The 21,891-nt window shown below is 37.4% G+C and overlaps 1 protein-coding gene across 2 annotated transcripts in view; it reads left to right on the top strand.

Annotated features, from left to right (window-relative positions):
- The window catches only part of CRIM1 (cysteine rich transmembrane BMP regulator 1), a 194,356-nt gene that overhangs the window by 154,001 nt on the left and 18,464 nt on the right, over positions 1-21,891 (top strand). For both annotated transcript variants that reach the window (XM_054194091.1, XM_054194090.1), the window contains 2 exons: positions 10,151-10,307; positions 18,543-18,664. In XM_054194091.1, the coding sequence (XP_054050066.1) occupies positions 10,151-10,307; positions 18,543-18,664 (279 nt within the window). The remainder of the gene's footprint in view (positions 1-10,150; positions 10,308-18,542; positions 18,665-21,891) is intronic.

Raw genomic sequence — 21,891 nt, 5'->3', positions numbered from 1 at the left:
GAAAAAGCCTTTAAAATCTCTCCTGCAACTTAGTCTATAGCTTTTTACCCCAAATGAACTGAATGTGAAGTACTGTTCAGGGTATAACTGTGAGCGTGTATGGCTTTAGTATTTTTTAACCTTTCAAATCTTGAGTGACATCAGAGCATTGCTATCAAATTTAAAAATCATTTGCTTCATTTAGAAGGCTTACCTTTGCAGTTACAAGATGTAACTGTCATGCAATTTCTTTAATTCCAGACTGATTATGGGGAGATGCAGTTGTAGAAGGCTGAGAAGAGTCGTTTTCCCTGCCCATCGTAGTGCATCATCAGCCACTTCGTGTTGTAGTCTCTTTTGCCTGTGAAAGCAAACCATGAAGTCACTATTTGAAAATTAAAAATCTTGGCATATTATGTGTTTGCACAGTTCTCTGGACATAAAAACACCCCTTTCCCCCAAACACACTCTATAGAGATACAGAAATATTTTTGGAAGAGTGTTGATATCTCTTCCTTAAATGAGAAGAAAATGTATTCTACCATGGAGTTAAAAGGAGGTACTGTCATTCACTCTATACTAGAAGACATATGCAGTGTGGACTTCAACATTCTGGCAAGTCAGACCACCTCCCTTTATAGCTGATGAAGTGGAGTGGAATGCCGACATGGAATTTGGGTTTGGCAGAGTGGGACTTGGTTTAGTTGTGTAGGCGTTCAAAGGCAGGATTGGAAGGTTTGGGAAAAGTTAGGTAGATGCATCTATGGGCTGTCTATAAATAGGAGTGGTTAAGGCTCTGAAAAAGCGTATGGAGTGACGACGGGAAAGAAAAACTCTGCAGGAACTACAATGGGAGAATACATCTCAACTGCTTTTTTCTGTGTGTTAACATTCAAGAGTTAGCATTTGGGATGGGTTTTCCTAACTCTTCCTAGGTAAAATTTGAACATTTCATTCTTTTATTCATGTAGATAGTTACATGCTCAGGGATGTGTTATTAACACTTCAAAATTCCTTCAGTTTTAATTTTGTCCATTTAAACAAACGTGTTTTATGTTTATTTTGATATGAAACTGAGGTGGGACAAATAATCGCACACACTAAAAATGCAAAATGTACTCTTCGGACAATGTAAAATTCCTGGAAATAGTAAAGTAAAATATAAATCAGGTAACACTTTTCTATTTTAGTAATAATTATCTCCCATTGTTACCTTGATTTAGCCACAAATTGGATGGGGAAAAAAATTATAAAAACAAAGACAGTCCAGGTAGTCTCCCTTAGTGCAATGAGAGCACATCTTGATTTTTTTTAAATAATTTTGTAGACCTGGCAGAAAAAGGATGTTTTATTATCCTTTTGCAGTGATACAAAAGGGAATAGCTATTATACATTAGACCTCAGTTGGTGAAATACAGCCACAGAAAATTGGGCATGAAACATGTTTCTTAAAAATGTAATGCTACATATTCTAAGTAGAATAGAAATATTAACTCTAAGTACACATGTGGAAGATGGTGGAGGTGCTCCCTGAAGAGGGTGGAAAGATCACGAACCGCTCATGCCAAATAAACATTATCTGTCTTTTCACTAGAAGCCTTTGGCAGGGATCTCTGAAGATTACAGCAATGTATTGGTTTTAGTAATGTTTACAATATATCTAATGCAATAGAAGCAGATAAGACTTTCACTTGACTTATGAAAAAAACCCAAAACAATGTGCTGCTAGAAGGTTTATGGAAGCTTGATCATTTTTCAGTTATTCCACCTTTGAGATACCACTGCTGCAAATCCATTTTCATGAAGTCGTGTTGTATGTGAATCCTAGAGTTGTTTAGAGCAAGTATCCAAGCGGGTCATTTGCCTCAATGGACTCATGAGATTATTTTTTTTAAACAGGGTTTTCTAGCATCGCAGTGCCCAGTCCCTTCATTTTTATCCAGCTTTTGTGAATCGTGAGTTAATTCTGACAAAAGGAGGGAGGGTTAGTGTGGATCTGTGGAGGCAATATATTCAGAGAATTCCAGTTACTGATAAGTAACCTAGTTTTCTCCTTCATAAATTTGCCTCCCCAGATCCCCACCCCTGAAGATTAACCAGCAGTAGCAATCCACACCGAGAGGACGGCTGAGGAGTGCTTAATTATAAAGGTACTGTGAAACAGTTCTCCTGATATGATCTAGCCTCAGCGTCAAGAAAATAATGATGGTAAAGGTATGTAGCTAGCTTTGTGTGGCCACACTACAAATTTTCCAAAAAAAATGGACACCAGCCTAAGATTAAGTTCAAATACTGACGTAATTCTTGTCAAGTATCTATTGATATTCTCTGGCAGTTATTTTTTTATCTTTTAGTTTTCAATCCTCTAATTCAAAGTATTTCAACAGGCTGTGCATCTCTAGAATGCATTTTCAAAAGTTTCTGATGATTTTTGGTCTTTACAGTACAATTATCAGTGTGTCCATATGGAAAATATTAAATTGGAGAAAAATGAATCACTCAGTTTAAGAGCTTAGAGTTTTTTTTACGTGCCATATATATATGCTAGAAGAAGGAAATTGAGAAGTCTTTTTTTAAAATGACTTAGTTGGAATTACAGCCAAGCTATTAGAAGTTCAAACAGAAGACATTTTTTAGATCTAAGCATGCAATTCATGGAATTGAGTTTTGTTTACTTTTCAGTTTGATTTTCAAGCAATATTTTGTAACATTTCAAATATTCATAGGCTCATGCAAGGTGGGGATGTGAACACTCTGAAATCAGGAATAAATCATGCATCTGATGGTTTGAATTTAGGCCAAAGAGTTGTGATTCCTTTTGAGATACATTGCCTCTGAAATACCGTACCTGAGAAGGACAGATTGCATTTATCTGAAGTCAGTGACTGTGGAGTGAATCCTCAGAAATGCAAAGATTGCTAACATTGCATATACTGGGACAGAATTTTGTTGTTGCCTTGTTTGCAGGGTGAGCCCTGGTCTACAGTAGGTCATGTTGATGTATCAACTGCTGCTACATGCTAATTTTCGTACATAGCTTTCATTCCTTTAGCTGCCAATGACTTGGTGTTATAGCAGTCTGAAAGCCTTTTAAAATAAGAGTTGATGTTAGTGTTGAGAATCAGATACTTAGTGGAAAAGTTTTAGAACACCAGATGGTTTGTGTGCAGTGTGCTGCGTAGAGCCCCACCATATCTTGGTAATCATCTCTTCTTACGACAAGACTTTCTTCTTCAGAGAGTATTGTCTCATCCCCTATATTCCATTCTCCTTAAGCAGCATTGTGCTCTTCTGAAACTCCAGTATTTGTTTTATTATCATCTTGAGTTTATGAAACTGCTTGTGAGTGGGTGAAGAAAGGCGGGGAAAAGAGGGAGTTTATAGGCAACGGTGACGAGGCTTGAAAACCTTGGTGCTAATATTTGTTTGCTCGTTAATAATTCACAAATGGTTTTTGGAAGACCAATTCATCGTCAACTGGTCTTTCCCTTTCTACTTGTTTTTTTCCAACAGCATCTTATTAAATTGATCCAAATGAATACACTACTTTGAAATTCCCATATCCAGGTCAGCATATATAATGTGTTAAAATTGTTGCAAACTACCAAATGAAGTATTTGCTAGAACTACAGTGTTTAGAGGGGTCAAAGTCTATAAGCAATAGCTTTTGCCAGTATCGCGAGGTCTAGTGAATACTGTGACTGGAAATGTGGATGTGTTGGTAACTGACTTTCCTGCTGCTTTTGCAGTCATGGGTTGCACATGGGAAAGAAAACTGCATGGTCTTATTGTGTGGGCTGGATTCACTGCTATAAGAATTCAGTGCATGTTTGTCCTCAAGTGAGTATTTGTTCCAGCAGGAGGCTATTTTAATAATGTCGTTGGTTGAGGACAAAGAGCTTTTCCATGATTATTGTCCTAGCCTTCTGCTGTACTTACTTCAGTTGAAATTATTTCAGAATTTTATGTGGTATTTCAGTTACTGTCCTCACATTAAAAAGCTAAGTATTTGTGGTAAAAATAAAGTTTTATTAGCCCGAGATGTTCAGGAACACATTCAGCTTTGTATAAAGTCATATCACGTCAGTATCATTCTGAGATCAACCAATATCCTGTGCCTGAACTCTCAGCTTGTAGCATAAATTATTCTTTATTCCCTATAGGCTGCAGGACTTTATAGGTTTCCAGTATTACATTTCACCTCACTATTATTATTTTATCCCCCTAAGCCTGCCTGTTATCTTGTGTAGAAGGATTGTTTTCCGTATTGACATTACCTCATTGACATGTTCCATAAGAACAATTAATGAACATATTTCTAGTACTCTTGTAGAACTCTATTCTTCAGCCAGGTATTTCCTGAGCAGCACAATGAGAGATGTCTTCCCTTTAATTGGTTTCCTATTCATCATTTTGTTTCTGTTTTAGTCTTCTAACTCCTGTCTAACCATTAGTTTAGTTCCCTAGGTGATGTCAGTATAACTAATCAGTCAGAGCACTAAAGATGGCTTATACTATGTGATCAGAAGCTTGATCCCATTCTGTTAGAGATGCAGTGACGTGCAGGTGTGTAATGCACATCCCTCAAACTCTAAAAGGCAGTTTTCCTTCTGTATTACCTTTTAAAAATGTTTCCTATCCTCTCCTTTTAGACTGTCTGATTACCCCAATACACTTTAACGCAGTTATTAGCCCAGTTCAAGCTGGATCTCTCCTCTGCAAATACATTCCATGATTTGGGAGTCAGGTTCCTGATGAAACTTATCTAAGCAGAGGTGGAAGAAGCCCCCAAACAAATAACCTCCTAATATTCTGCTACAATAAATTCCTTCAGTTCATTGCAGTTGACTTTCATGAAGTAGTTCTCTTTAGCGTTTGTCACTTGAAATGCAAAATGTTAGTGGAAAATCTGTTTTTTCTTTCTCTTTTGTAATTAATTTGTGATTATTTCGTTAATGATGATTTTAAAGCTATAGCTAAGGCTATAGAAATATTGAATCTTTAGGCTTGCAGTCTTTTTCTGTTTTGGTTTTTTTTTTTTTTTAATTTCTTTCTCTGAGAGCTACACTCTGCTTTGTTAAATAGATTGTTCACTCTGTTTTCTGAAATAAAAAACGGTTTAAAACACTGAACCAGGGTTTTCAACAGGCCTGTGCAGCAGACATAAACTGTGCATGTGTACCAGATGGTACTGCAGTTTGAGAGTGCCTGTAATTGTCATGTTTTAATAATGTTTCAGTAAGACAAATTTAGATGGTTAGATGTGAAGTCAGAAAGCAGACCCGAGTTCACTTTCTGCTTTTCATAACACTGTATTTCTTTATAGAGAATGTTTTTCAAAACTATTTAAAAGTTATTTCCACAGCTTGTAATGTCATACTATCAAAAATTAAATTAGGATAACATGTTAATAATTACTGTACTAGTAGTACATAGTGGATATCATAAAAACACACGATGAGCGCTTGTAGCGGATGAGTCGCTGTTAAAGGGCACTGAGGCACCCATCTGCTGGCCTGACAGGGCGTCATGAGAGGTATGCTGCCTTCTGGGAGCTAAGGTCTGAGAAGTTGCTGAGAGGGTGCCACAACACAGACTACTATTGATTGCTACTGTCATGTGGGCACAAATGACACTGCAAGCTGGAACCTGGGCAGAGGGGGTTAAGAGAGCTGGCTGACGTCATTGCAAGGCCACTCTCCGTATTCTTTGAGAAGTTGTGGAGATCAGTGATATCCCGTATCACTGAAAGCTAATGTCATCCCCATCTACAGGAAGGGCTTAAAGGAGGATCCGGGAAATCATAGGCCCATCAGTCTTACTTCAGTCCCCAGGAAAGTTAAGCAATGAATCCTCCTGGGGGCTATCACAAAGCAGTGGATGCTTCAGAAGGGAGAGCCACCCTGCAGGAAGACCTAGATAGGCTGGAAGAGTGGGCTAACAAGAACCTTATGAAGTTCAACAAGGACAAGTGTAAGGTCTTGCACCTGGGAAAATATAATCCAGGAGTGCAGCACAGCTTAGGCTCTACCTGGGTGGGGAGCAGCTCTGTGGGAAGGGACTCAGGGGTGGACAACAAGCTCAATATGAGTGAACAGCATGCTGCTGCAGCAGACCATCAACAAGGACATCACCAGCAGAGAGAAAGAAGTCATTATCCCACCCTACTCAGTACTTGTCAGGCCATACCTGGAATAATGTGTTCAGTTTTGGTCCCCACTATGCAAAAAAGATGTGGACAGGCTGGAGAGGGTCCGGAGGAGGGTCACCAAGATGATCAAAGGACTGGGAAGCCTGCTATATGAGGAAAGGCTGAGAGAATTGGGTTTGTTCAGGCTTAAGAAAAGAAGGCTTAACGGAGACCTTATCACCATGTTCCAGTATTTAAAGTGTGGCTACAAAGAAGATGGAGACTCCTTTTACAAGGAGTCACGTGGAAAAGAAGAGGGGTAATGGGTACAAGTTATTCCTGGGAAGATTCCAACTGAACACTAGAGAAAAATTTTTCACAATCAGAATTATCAGCCATTGGAATAATCTCCTCAGGGAAGTGGTGGATTCCCCAACACTGGATGCTTTTAAGATTCACCTGGGCAGGGTCCTGGGCCATGTTGTCTAGACTGTGCTTTTGCCAAGAAAGGTTGGACCAGATGATCCTTGAGGTCCCTTCCAGTCTGGGATTCTGGGATTCTCAGACGGCATCATTTTTAGCATCTTATTAGAAAGACTGTCAGCAGAGGTCTGTGGAGATTATTCTGTATTCCTTGTATAGTACTGACATAACACCAGTAATTTCAGATGTGAACAGTGATCTGTATTGACTTCAACACGTTTTCCCTGTATGTTTGACGTAGCCAGAATGTTGATGATATTTTGTATGCTCTTCAGTGTCCGTTCCTGAGAGGCAGTGGTGGCTAGTCAGCCATCCACCCCAAGGCTCTGAAGAGTTATCCTTTTGAGGATAACTCACTATGTAGAGGATTAAGCAAGGAAATTACTGCCTTGAGACTGGATCTTCTGGTTAGTATGTCAGCTGACTTTTTGAGTATTAAGTATATTTACATCATAAGCTACTTGGGATAAGACACTGTCTTTTTGCTTGTATAGCAGAGTCCTAGATACCTTGACCCTTCTAATAAAGGATGTTAATGTCACATGTAACAAACTTGTTTTGCGTCTCTGAAAAAGCAGTTTCACTAACCAAATCAAAGCAGAAGAGAAGAGTAAAAACAGTAACATATTTGGCTGTGGGATTCTGAGGAATCATTATTTTGCCATCTTCTATAACTTCATACTTAAACCTGGGCATTGCACTTTGATAGCTCTCCTTAACGCATAATCTGGAAACAAATAATCATGGAATCACGGAATTTCAGAGTTGGAAGGGACCTCTAGAGATCATCTAGTCCAACTCCCTTGCTAAAGCAGGATTGCCTAGAGCACACTACTCAGGGCTGCATCCAGGCGGGTCTTGAGGGTCTCCAGAGAAGGGGACTCCACAACCTCCCTGGGCAGCCTGTTCCAGTGCTCTGTTACACTCACCGTAAAGAAGTTTTTTCTCATATTTGATCGGAACTTCCTATGTTCCAGCTTGTGCCCATTACCCCTTGTACTGTTACTGGGAACCACTGAAAAGAGTCTGGCTCCATCCTCCTTAAACCCACCCTTTAGATACTTGTAAACATTAATAAGATAAAGAAATATGCCAAGTAAAAATAATGTTCTTGTTGTTTCCATTTTTTAGATTTATTCTTATTTTCAACTCTTCCTTTCACTTTTTTTTAAGATGCCTATTCATTTCTTCCATACTCTTGCATTTGTACCTTCTTGTTCCTTGACCTGTGTTCCATGAGCCTGATGTTCATGAACAGACACCGAAACATTTCATCTCTGAGAAAGTACGCTTCAGAAAACGAATGGTTCTAATCGATCCAGCCTGTGCGATTCTGGGATTCACTGATCAGTTCTGAGCTGATATCATAACTTGCACCATATCAAAGGTCGTAACTGAACCTAATTCTTTTTGGAGATATTCCAGTGTAGGTGTACTTTTCCATACATTCTTTATGAAGTTCCAGTATAACTTTAAAAGTTAGGACTAACTTATAAAGTCACACGTAATGAAAAGTTCAGTTAATTTTATTATCACTGCATGGTATCAGGGAATAATTGTGTGTAAAAGCTCATAAATTAAATTCTCATTATTGTAACGTGCTTCAAGGAAAGCCTTTTTCTTTGCCAGAAAAGGGTATCATTACCAGAGAAGAGTATCAGAGTTTCCTCTACGTTATAATGTTTTTAAATCAGCATTACTGTCTACGTATTAAAAAGATCTAGTATTCTTGATAGACCAAGCTGAACTCCATCTTACAAAAACATGTAAGACTTCATGAAGGTCTTTGTATATGTGTTTCTCTCCAAGTAAACCAGGAACCTGAGATAAGGGTTACCATTGTTGTGCAAAGGTTAGATCTGACTTGAGAGTAAATGCTTAAATCTTGCAGCATGGCAACTCTGCTGACAAAGTTAAGCTCTAGAGTGGTGGTGAAAGAATCTGGCATTTCTTTTTCTATATCCTGTGACAAAAAAACTTGCACCCTTTTGGCTTCAGACACCAAATTTGCTTAAAAGTGGGGAGGTGGGATTCATGAACCTGACAATCTTCATCCTGCTTAAATTGAGAACTGGTTTTTTTTGGATAATAAGGCTCTTATGTTGCATTGTGCCTGTATGCCCAAATTCCACCACAGAAGTGGGCAGCGAATTTGCCAGTTTTCTCCAAGGCTTCAGTCTTACTCTGAGGTATTAAGAAACAGGCCTTCTTTACCAAATGAATGTTAACATGGTAGTATAGGTAAGGAAACACTTAGCTTAGCCACATCCAGTTAAGTCTATGTTTTGCAGTCTTAAATGCCACATTATAAAAAATAGAAGAAAAAACACTTAAGTAAAGCAAAGATTCTTTCTGTGGTCTGCCTTCAACATATTACCGTGTTAGAGACGTGAAGATTCTCTTTGCATCTCAGTCCCACAGAAGTAGCATTAGGAACAGAATAAGTCAAGGTACTGATCTCCTCTTGGGCAAAACCTCGTCCCTAAGTGTTCATACCCCTAAAGGGAAGTAGTCTTCAGAGCTCAAACGAGGAGGACATCTGGAGGGGAGCACTCTGCAGCTGCCCTCTGTATAACCAGCACTTTGCAGCAGCATGGATGTTTCAACTGGAGATCAGCCATCCTTTAAATATCACTCTAAAAGTTCGCCCTTAGGATAGAATCTGTATTCTATTTCCTTTTTCTATTTCGAGCTCTTTTGGCTATTGTAATAATGTGGTTTGCATCCCTAGTGTAGCAAGAATCATTACTTTCTGTCTCTTCTCACCTCTGCAACCAATAAATGAACTTTGTATCCCAAAGTATGTTAAGAGTGGTCTTCCTGGAAAAACTTCTTTCAAGAAGAACAAAAAGAAGTTCATCGTTCTCAAAATAGTAAATTCCAGTGACAGTGAATATAATGACCATCTGTACTGGAGAAACTGAGATGCCAACAGCCCAGCAGCTCTCTTACGCCACAAGAGGCTGATGAAACATGGTAGCGAACTTCATGAGACAGGTCTTTTAGTCTAGTATCTCTAAGCTTAAACCACATTTTAGGATATTACAGTTGTATTTTTAAAAAGTAGGTCTTAATCACCAAACAGTTGACAACAACAGCATAAAGTTATTAATATGTTTTAGTCTTTCAATCCTGTTTAAAATAAATAGAGGAGAAATAGAGATGCTTTATATTGAACAGAAACCTATTAAACCCACACAATATGTTGAAAGTATATGTTATTTTAAATGTTTTATTAAAAGGCCAACAGAGTCATGGATGTTGGACTCCTTTGGCTGTGCATCTGTTCACAAAATCATGTTAGTTTAGGATACCAGGTAGTACTCCCCGAGTTCTTGACTGGAACAGAAGACATCCTGTAGTTTCTGCTCAAACGGTTTGGATCATTACTGGGAAATTCTGTTGAATATTTTAAAATTAGGACAGTCTGAAGGTAAGGATTTCCAGTATTAAAAAAGTTATGAAGTAAAAGGGAACAGAAGATTTAGTCTGCTAAAGATGGATTTGTTTGGTATAGACAGCTTTCATGTTGTGATAACCTTCATGTGTCCTTCGCAGGGGAGGAGCTGTGCACCGGCCTCATTTCGGGCTGTTCCTTGGACTGTTCCTTCGGCTTCCAGACTGATGTCCATAACTGTGAGATCTGTCAATGCCGACCACGGCCTAAGAAGTGCAAACCCATTGTATGTGACAAGTACTGTCCCTTTGGATACTTGTACGTATTCTCATTCTGAAAGCATATTTAATACAATCCCTGTACGTATTGAAAATATGTAAAATCCAGGCACGTGTACTTGCGCTTACTTTCTGGCAAAGCAGGGGGAAATTCTGGAAAATAGAAATGTCATTACTTGATGTGAGATTAAAGTATCCTTCAAAACAGATTTTGATCAACAGATTAAGAAACAGCAACTAAAAAAACAGCGGCAGATTATAAGAGCAAAGCAGTGCTTACATTTTTTTGAAGAATATTTGATGATCAAGATGAAAAAGCTACTTACAAGTAATGTCTCTTGCATGTAGCTTTTTGAAATTCTGTCTGCATGTTCCGTTCCAATACCCTTTCATTTTATAGCCCATTTATTTTATTCAGATGATTTTCTAATATTTCAAGAGGTTTTTTAATGTTGATATGACAGTAGACTCGTTTTAGTGAGACATTTCTGATAGTTACTGTAAAGGATTTGTGAAGAACAGTAGTATCTCTTAGCTAAGTTTTTGTAAACGTGTTCAAAACCGGTATTGTTGCTGGAGTTTTCTTCATAAAGGAAATATTTGCGGTTTTTATTAATTTGTGGAACAAGTGCCAAAAACTAGGCAGAACTTTTGTCACATAGAAGTTTCTCAGTAATCAGTCTGGTGGCTTATATATATATTTTACCGGTACATTTTCACAGAATCACAGAATGGTTCAGGTCGGAAGGGACCTTAAAGATCATGTAGTTCCAACCCCCCTGCCCTGGGCAGGGACACCTCCCACTAGACCAGGCTGCTCAAAGCCCCATCCAGCCTGGCCTTGAACACTTCCAGGGATGGGGCATCCACAGCTTCTCTGGGCAACCTGTTCTAGTGTCTCACCACCCTCACAGTAAAGAATTTCTTCCAAATATCTAATGTAAATCTCCCCTCTTTCAGTTTAAAACTGTTACCCCTCATCCTATTGCTACACTCCCTGATAAAAATTCCGTCTTTCCTGTAGGCCCCCTTTAGGTACAGGAAGGCTGCTATAAGGTCTCCCCGGAGCCTTCTCTTCTCCAGGCTGAACAACCCCAACTCTCTCAGCCTGTCTTCATAGGAGAGGTGCTCCAGCCCTCTCATTGTTTTCATGGCTGATGGGACCATTCTGTGTTACTGCCTGCTTTTCCTAACAGTTTAATTTCTATCTCATGACAGCTGATCTTCCGATAATGTTCATATGTCATTTGTTTTCTTAGGACTTGTAATGAAGTTTACTAATGTTGCAACTCTTAGTGTTTGATACTAGTACTCCTTTAATTTCTGGTTCATTTCAGAGTTCTGTTTGACACTTGTTCATAAAATGCTGCAGGCTTTTTTAACAATAATCTATAGTGTAGTGTGGCCTTCTCTTAATACGCAGTTTTAATAAAATTTGGACTCGTCAAAACATGGTAGAACTTGAATGACCAGAGAGCTACCAGAGATTTTAGAAAAACAGAAATCAAGCTGTAACATAGTGACATTCTCACAGCTTTAATCAGCTCTGCTCATAGATGGTACCAGTGAACAATTTATATTCTAAAAAAAAAAAAAGAGAGAGAGAGAAAAAGAGAGAATACCAGCCTTACACCTTCCTTTAATCTTCATACTGCTCTTAGCCACAGAGTGGTGTTCCTCTTAAGTGAATACAGTGTTCTGGTTGACCTCCCTCTTACTGCCCATTCCACTCTTGTATTATGCATGATGCTAAACAGGAGGTCGCATTGCATCAAACAAAAAGCAGAGCCGTATCGCAGGGAACACTAATGGCACAAATATGCCGCAATACACAGCCACCGGGGGGGGGAAGAAAAAAGAAAGAACACTTGAAGAATATGTTTGCCTTGAAACATTGAGTCCCTTTTTTTTTTTTTTTGTCTTAGAAAGGATGCTTGACTTGTATCCTTGAAGCATCCCTACTTTAATTTGATAATACCTACATAATAGCAGTCCAGCGAAACAAAGTATAGTAGTACCATTTAATATAGTCTTGCTTCTATTACTTGAGACAGAGAATTAAGCTTGCCTCTGGTTAAATAATAGCAGTTTTTGCAGGAAACAGCACTCATGAGAGAGTGATAGGATTGAAATAGGAAAAAATGAGGGAAAGATAACAAAGATTAAATCAAACTTCACTTCTGTCCCCCCAAATCAAAGTTTAGCAGATGAGAGAGGAAAAGTAAGAATTTTAAATTAAAAGGTTAATAACGTTATCTTCAGGCATGTTGACTTCAAGAGTGGCTGGGTTTTGCAAGTGAGAGAAGGTAGAGAGAGGAGGGAAGTTACAGAAAAGGGATGTCAGTTTTGTCATCCCCAGAACTTTTGCCCAGTGGCTTCAAAGGCAAGGATGATTGAAAATGGGTAGCAGAACGAAAAGAGCATGAAAGATTGAGCAGAAATAATGCCTGGTTAGATGTCTCAGTTTATAGATAGGATAAAGCTGCTTACATTAAGGATCAAAGGAGTGAAGTCGATTAAAACAAGTACAAACTGCGCAGAATTGTTTAGAAAGCATCCGGGGAGAGTGAAGTTTGAGCTGTGCCATTGAGCAGGCACAAAATCCAAGATAAAGTCTCTTAAAGCTGGGAGCCAGAGAGGCAGGTGGTGTTGAGGTGTCTGAAACTGTGAGAACTCTGCGATGGAATCAGTAGGAAGGGTGGCCGGGATGAGACAACAGCAATAAAGGAATACAGCTTACAGCTGTATTCAGCCATTTACTGGAAATTGCCATGTAGTCCTCATATGGTGTACCCATTTCTCAAGGGGCACTGAAATCATTTGCGCTAGCTTAAATTTGATTTTGAACTTTGGCAGAGAAGGGAGAAAAATTCAGAATAATGGCCTTCAGAATATATTTCATTGCTATTTGTGATGAAGATGAAAGCATCTTTTTTGTTTGCGATACATAACACATCCTCAGTAGCAAGTACAGGATGTGAGCTTGGCAATCTCCAGACCATATATCCAAAGAGTTTCTTTTATTTCTGTTTTATATTTGTATTTTAAAAACCAATTTCCATTAACAGTACTTAGTTACTGGTTATTTTTTCAAATTGGTTTATAAACTCAGGAGATTAATCTTATGTGGTATTTAAAGGATATACTAAGGCTGTTAGATCTTGGGGTTTATACCTTTTTCCATATTGTAGCTCTTAATTTATTGTCTGTAGCAGGGTTGATAACTTAAAGCTATCAGGACAGAATCTGAGAAGACTTTTTTCATCCTCATGCTCTCCTTGAGCATGTGCATGCGTATGCATAACAGCAGAGACAGTTGGTATGAACTAAAAACATTTTTACTTGTTTATTCGGTGTGATTGAATATCATTCAGCTTGGAACAGGAAAATTTTATATTATTATTTTAATATTACGAGTGCATAAATAAATTATTATTTTCAAGGCCATTTGCTTTAGCCTATTCAAAAGTTATAATATGAGAAAACCATTAAATAAGGTCTATTTAATGTCTTTTGTCATAGCTTTTTTGGACCTATACAGAAATAGCTTGAATATATTCACGAACCAAGATCTAGGTGTTTATTTCCATTCCAACTAAGTCTATCCTTTAACTTTTCTGTGGTGTCTAAAGCAGTCACATTTGTTTCTCCTTTTGGTTTCTTCCAGTTTACTACTACTGGTTTTCTTCACTGGCAGTCCCAATGTAGATGTCACCCTGAAGTGTTAAAAATGTTTTTCTACTGCTGATAAGGACTGTTCTGAAGTATATTTACCGAAGTTATTTACTATTAATGTGCTTTGTGTAAATGTGTTAAATTTACTGTTACGTTCTTTTAGTTTATTGTGCAATACCTTTCCAACAACGTAGATTTAGGAAGAAATAGTCTCTTTCACATAGAGAGCAGGTTTGTCTGGTTATATTAAACTGTAATTTTTGTTCAGAGGAAAGTGGACAGAATTTTTACAACTTTAAATGGAACATAGTAGAGATCTTAACCTGTGGTGAACTGAATATATTTTTACCTTCAAAATTCTGACTCTTCAGGGAAAAAAAGCAAATAGTCTTTTAAGATAAGTTAAGACAGTAAATTTCCTTTCCTGGGCCTGTGATCCCAGTTTGTGTGACTGGCAGTAATGTTCTTGATGTAAGTCTACCTCACTAGTGACCAAATCATGTATAACTGCTAAAAAGAATAGTATTTTCTTTGGTCCTGTTTCCTTCCTTAGCTTTCAGTAAAGATGCACCACTTCTGCTCACATATATTTTTGGTCTGCAACTTCTGATTTTTACCTTCTTTTCTTAAGCAAAGGTTTCTCTTTAGTGTTGTCTTCTATGCTACTTTGGTATTGTTAGTTTTGCAGTGAAGTTGGTTGTTCCATGTGAACTGAACTAATTAATGAATTAATCAACTTTGATTAATTCAGAAACTTTTTACTTGGTTTGAGAAGTCTGACTTTCATGGTGTGTGTGTCTCATGAGCTGTGACTTAACTGGTTTTCTAGAGAAAGTTTTACCTCAGATTGCAGTAAATTTGACCTGTGATGTTAAGGGTTATACTCTGAGACACCAGTATAAATCATCAAGAATACCTTTTTGAACAATAAAAAAAGAAAATCTGGCCTTCTCTTTTTGCTGTTTAGGTGAGATGTGCCTGCACTACTTTGAAAGGCCTTAACGGAGAAATCTAAAAATGAGAAAGATAAGAACCGAAGAATGGAGCCTAATATACTTTTCACCTTAATAAACTGATTTTCTGTGTTTGAGTGCAATCCCCTTGACCTATAGAGTCCCTTAGTTTGTGTGATCTGTGAGTATCGTGCTGCTGGTACCTGTGCCTAAGCACTTAAGGTGATTACTGTTAATGAATTTGTGGTATGCGTCAATAGTAATCAAGCTGATTGTATGGGAAAATCTAAAGGTGTCTTTGCCATCTTCTGCAATGTGGACATACCTGAAGCTTGCATTAATGCTCTCTGTCTACCCAGAAACGGTTCAGTCTCCTGAATGAAAATCGAAGAGGAGCGAAGAGAAAAAAGATAGATGGGCCTCGCTTTATATAAAGAAATCAATCAAATCATTCATTTTGCTGGAATGCTTTCCTGTGATAAAGAACTGACGTCTTGGTTTCTGGGAAGGATAGAAAAGGCCTATGAGTATTGTCCGTGAGCTGCAAGAGCACTTTGAACGCAGAGATGCCTAGCCCTAGGTGCAAGCATTTTTCGGTGTCGATCATGTGTCAAGGATAATCTGTTAAAGGATACAAAATTGAGGCACCACTCCAAGTGATTTCCTAAACTCGTGGAGAAAGCAGCCAGTGTCTAAGAAATTGTGTGGTATTGTCACACAAGAGTAGGAAAAATTTAGAAAAATAGTAAGGCCTATAATGATGAAGGGGAGAATAGTAAGACAGGCTTTATTTCCTAGATTTACTAGGCTTACTTTGTACACCTGAGGAAGGCTAAAATTACCAAGTAGTAGGCTTCAAAATGGAAACTCGGATGTTCAGAAATGGAAAGTATCTGGAATTTAGTGAAAAGGAAGAAAAATGGTAAACGAGCTAAAGTTAAAAGCGTAAATATTGAATCTTGCAATTTGCAACTGTTCACTTGAAGTCCTAGACATGCTAAAACGACATTGACTCACAGAGTATCAGTTGTGGACCATTTAGTGACTTGCCCAGGCACTCCCCAGTCCAGGGCGTGCTGTCTGCCCCATCGTACCGTATCCCCTTCGGAGGAGTTGTGGGAGGTCGGTGAAAACATCCCACAGGTCAGAACTGCTCCACGGTGTGGCTAGCGCTGAACCACATAGCTCGGCTTCAAATAGAAAGCATTATAAAGAAGATAATGTTCAGCCTTTCACAGAATTACGCTACTTGTTGTAAAGAGCAGTAATTTTTAGCCTGTATGTATGACTTATTTACCTACATTGACCCACAGAGGAAAATTACAGATTTCTGTATGTTTTCTGTACTTTGGATAAATTGAAACACACTCTTCTCGTTCCCCTCTTTTTTTCTTTTGTTTTTTTTTTTTGGTTTTTTTTTTTTTTAGCTAAAGCGTTCAAAAAACAGGTTTTTTAGAAAAATCTATGTGGACTATGTAGCAAAGGAATTTTTGAAAGGACAGCAAATATTAATGGGCATAGTATGGTAGCTAAGATAAAGATGTTTTAAAATTACCGAGTTGATTTCAAGCTGATGCTAGTGTTTTAGATACCCTGTCTTTGGGATGATCTTTCCCTTGCATTTTTGTACACCTGAAAAAAACTGAACTTTAAACTTTTTTAGGCTAACTGGAAAATAATCTTCAATTTGAATTCTGGTTTTAAATTTAATTATGCACAATGCTAAGGTGGTATTTTAAAATGATCTTAAGACAATTGTAATTCTTTTTTTTAAAAAAAACAAAACCAAAACCAAACCCAAGCCTGGAAATGAGCACCCTAATATTGTCACCGTATACCAAATATATGAATAATTGGACTGACTGAAATGAATAGCATTTAAAGATAACTATGTATGTAACAGTCTGTAGTATAAATGGCTAAAATCATTGTAAGAACTGCTTTAAGATCATTTCGCTTTAAGTCTTACTTTAGTGCTGAATTATGTAGATTTGCAGTTGTATAGTACAGTTGTTCTGTTCTTTACTGCAACCGTGCCAATTTCTTTTCTAAACTAGCAAGCCTTATGTGACTTCCAAGCCTGTTATGACCATCAAAAGCACAGGATCTAATGGAAGACGAATCTCCATTTTAATCTAAAATTTTGGTGACAAATAGGAGACTAGAGAAGCAAGTATACAAAGAAAACTATATTAGAGAGTGAAAAGTTAAGGAGTAATCATCATGTTTGATTTTTCTATTTATTTTTTTTAAGACTGTCAAAGGTTAGTAACTGGAAAACCTGAGTTCGTGCATCTTTAAAGAAACCAAAATCTTTTCACAATTGTCTGAAAAAACACCTGCTCAATAGAATTCACTGTTTGAAAGCTCTACACATTAACGGAAAGAAGCATTTCTTTTCGTATTAAAAGGGCTGTGGCTACAGAGATTAAGGAGGAAAAAAATAGATGGATAGGAGGACAGAAAGTCTTTAATTCTTCATCCTACTGTGTGCAGATTTGTTTTCCTTAGCCTTTTAACTAAACATTAAATAAAGTTTTCTAGAGCTTGAAGTCAGGCTTTTCAGAGATTTACGTAATTTATTTCTTTATCCCTCTAGATGTTCTTCTTTAACTTCCCATGTCTTGTCTTTGTTTTGGGGGGAACTAGGTGCTTTTAATGGTGTAGTATTCAATGAGGGATCTGTCAGTTTCCCAATAAATATTTTTTCCCAATGTTAGTGGGTTACCTCATTAGAGTGATAAGTTTATCATCAGATCCCGAAAATCATTTATTGGGTTTTTTTCCTCCTCTTTTTCTTTAACTTCTTCGTTACAACTTTTTTTTTCCTCCCTATAAGCTTGGGAAGGCACCGAAAATTACTCTATCTGTATATGAAGGAATATAGTACACTTGTTCCTGAAGTTAGAATTGTATTAGCTGTCATCCTGAAAAAAAAGGCAAGCAAATATTCAGTATAGGATTCTCAGAAGCAGCCTGTCAGGTGGTGCTCTACATTCCTGCCTAGCTCCACCTGGAAGCTTTAGAAGCATTTGTGTTCTCGATTCTCTGTACTCTGTCTGCTGAAAAGTTCTCTGGTTTTCTCTGTTTCAAAACATGTTACAGTGTGTCTACTACTTTTTATATGGTTTATTGGCATTCCGCATGCTAGTTTTCAAGTAAGCTTTGTGTCTGCTTATTTAACGTTTTTGGAAATCTCTCTGTAGTTTTAATACGCAAGAGAGGAAATCTACTGTACTCTAACTGTCATTGGAGGAAAAAAGCTAAAAGTAGTTTGGGTTATAAAGACAGTAATTATAACAGATTCCTACCTACCCAACTTCTTCACAGTTTTAGAAATTATTCTTTCTATTTTTTCATTGAGAAGAGGATCGGTCATCAATAGTAGTGACAAGCACATACATTGGTATTATCTGCTATGGCTTGAAAGTACCAAATGCAGAGATTTTGCCAGTCACGTGGAGGGAGCACGTGCCAGGGATGGAGATGCGTATACCCCGTAGACCCACTGAACCTAACGGCGACAGTTAATAATTTCCTTTACTTAATCAGTCACTTCTTTAGGGGATGCTTTTGCTTTAAAGATCATGACATGTAGATATTTAAATTGAACAGCTGACCTTTTATGAATTATTTTGGTTATCTAGGAAGAACAAGCATGGCTGTGAAATCTGTCGATGTAAGAAATGCCCGGACCTGCCTTGTGGTAAAATCTGTCCGATGGGCTTCCAGCAGAACAATCACGGCTGTGTTATCTGCAAGTGCAGAGGTATGTGACAGTGCGTTACCACCTCTAACTACAACTTGTTTTCAAAGGAGTTAGAAGCTAGAGCAAAAGAAAAGGAATACTGCACAGAGTACGTAAGAAATGAAACATGGTAACTGCTGGGGGAGTTGGTTCAACTTTGCTCCAAGGAGTGTATTGTTTTGCAGGTGTTTGTTATTATCTGTGTTCATCTGGGCTTCAACAGAGAGCCTCAGCTCCACTTCAGTATCCCATTACAAAGTCACAAAAATCAGTTCGTTGTCATTAATAAAAATTAGATCAGGCTTTTAGTAAGTAACTACTAGAAATAAGCTAGTCGAGGGGTGTTTTTTTTTCAGTAGCAGTGTTCATCTTAGCTGCTTCACCGTCATCTTTTCTTTACAAACTCAAGTAACCTAAAACTTACCACCTAAAATGAGACCGCTGTTTCTTGGGCACTTTCGGTGATCTCGAGGAACAATGAGTACGGAGAGTACCCAGGAGAAAGGACTGGGTATTCTTAAGCTAAAGATGTCACGTGTGCCACATCCCAAACTTGTAGCTGCCAAGTTCGAGGTTCATTAGTTACCTGCTTTAGTTTTGTGCGGCTTTTAAGATGTGTCTTTTTTAAGATGTTTTCAGTTTGTGTTTTGTATTAGTCTGAGTATCAGACTCCTTCATTGCTCGTCTCCATGTGTTGCGTTTAAAAACTTTTCGTTTGTGCTCAGCCTCTCTCTAATCCTAACTGCTCTTTCGTGCTTATTTTCTTTGATTCTTACTTGTGTGTTTTGATTTCAAGCTATAGGCAAGTAAGTTTGAGTATTTTCCCATTGCTTTGTGTAATGACTCCATTCTTAACTTTTTTAGCAGCTATTTCTTTTGCATTTTGAAAAATGATAAAATATAATAAGAAAAGCTATGGGACCATAGGACTGGAAGAAAGTTTATGAGTTCCTGAAGTCAGTCTCCTGTAGTTGAAGGCAAAGATGCAATCATATAAATCAGAAGGATCTGACACTATATTTTCTCCACATGACTTCATACACTGCAGACAATTTTAACAAAACTTTCAGACTTTTAGCAAAAAAAAAAAAAAGAAAATGTTACAAATGTATCTTGCAGATACAAGAAGTAGAGATTTCACTGTCATAAACTGCAATATATGACTTTCGCTAGAAATAAAAATTTTAAAAATTAAATAAGAAAGGGTAACTGCTGAACGGAGTCCCATTGAGAGAAGTCTTATCGCTTTTGTCTCCATGTTCACAATCAGCACACTTTCCCCAACTGTAGTGATGCTGTGATGGAATACACAGAAGGTGTTCTCTTAGATGTGCCATAATTCCATCCCAGACTATAAACAGATGCAACACTTCAGTTACTAATTATGTGTACCTTTGAGTCCCTTCCTTAACAAGGATGGATTTTAAAACATGCATAAATATTTAGCAAAAATAACTTGATCCCTCTGTAAATAGTATTTTTTTGCTACCATGATCATAAAGATACCAAGCCACGAGCATATCACTTCATTAGCAACTTGTCCAAGAATAATTAGAACAATCACCAGTATGTCCTGGGGGAGATGTGATTCCTCGTTAAGATTTTGACCCAAAATCCCTAAGTAAGAGAAAGGGATGAATAAATCCCCTGCCTGTGAATTAGCTCCACTTTCTAAATTGCTTCTGCCAGAAATAGCTTATGCTAGGATTAATAGAAGCAGAACCATATTGAAGTACAGGGCTGGGGTAGTCCTCTGGAAAACTGAGAGTCCATTTCTCTGCCCTCGCATAAAATAGAGTGTATCTGGATAATCCTTGACAGATGTTTGTCTAAGATTTAATGTATTAAGAATCTCCACTCTCAAAAGAAAAAACAAAACAAAAAAAAAAAAAAAAAAAAAAACAAAAAAAACCAAACAAAAACAAACAAACAAAAAAACAACAAAAACAAAAAAAAACCCCAGCTCTCTAAAATAATATTTTGCTGTGGTTACCAATATGCAACATTTTAAAATAAATTTTCTAATATTTCTGTCTCCCTTTCTAAAAATTGAGCCAGTTACTTCTTGTCCTAAGCTCAACAAGACATATGGAACAGCTAAGCACCATTCCCTTTGGAATTCTTGCAATATTTAAGGAGCTGCAACTGGAGTCCGTTAAACATTTTCTGTTGGTTTTTTTTTTTTCCCCTAAGTCAAATAAACCCAGTTATTTTGGTCTCTCATCACAGTTCAAAAACTGGATGTTTTACTTTAGCAATAGCAAAAACTTCAAACTAATAGAGATACTAGTACTGCATTTAAATTTACAGTGCTTCTGTACTTGTGTCTTAGACTGAACTTGCCTTCTCTGCTGTGGTATCCCATTACTGACTCGTTTTTACTTGTGACCTACTGTAACCCCAGATCGTTTCAACCATACCTCTAGTTATCCAGTTATTTCCTTTCTGTATTTGGCCATCTGGTTTCTTTAAGTATTATCTTTTGCACTAATTTTAATTAAAAAGTGAAAACAATCTCAGTTGGTGAAGTTAATTTTGAGTAGTTGCCTATATGCTTGGTTCTTTTTCTCCAAATTTTGGACCATGCTTTAGAATATTTCAGGAAAAAAGTTTTGATTACATCAGATACTTTATTCATTAAGGAGGAGGAAGGACATTACCATCCAAGACTTTTGTGTGTCAATAAACATTTTAATGTAGGACAGTATTCTAGTGATATTAATTCAAATAGGAATTAATATATAATCTTATATGAAATCATAACAGTATAGCAACAATGTAATTTTTTTCACAGTATTTCTGTTTGTGCAATAGGATAAAGTCTGTTTTGAGAAATATTTTATCCTTATGCCATGGCTTTTCCTTTTAATTCACAAAATGGTGTACTAATGTAAATTCTGTGTACTGGATTCGTATTCTGATAACATGCATCAAACTAACTTTGTACCATCTGCTTGTGGTTGTAAGACCACCTTTGATAGATCTGCGACAGCTGAAGAAGTGCTGACCTACATGTTAGAGAGAGGGGAAAAAAAAAAGAGGAAAAAAAAAGAAAAAACCACAAAAACCCTTACTAAAGTGATATATAAACATTACTAATCTTCATACTGCATCCTTTTTTTAAACAGAAAATGAAATAAGCAACTGCATACAAATAACAAATATATATGTAAGTGTCTGCAGAAGGTGGTTGACATACCACTGAAAACAAGTCAGTTCACTGACAAACTGATCCGAAATCCGTCATC

Source organism: Rissa tridactyla, chromosome 3 (assembly GCF_028500815.1).
Source record: "Rissa tridactyla isolate bRisTri1 chromosome 3, bRisTri1.patW.cur.20221130, whole genome shotgun sequence".
Lineage (NCBI taxonomy): Eukaryota > Metazoa > Chordata > Aves > Charadriiformes > Laridae > Rissa > Rissa tridactyla.
This window is presented reverse-complemented; position numbering and strand designations above follow the sequence as displayed.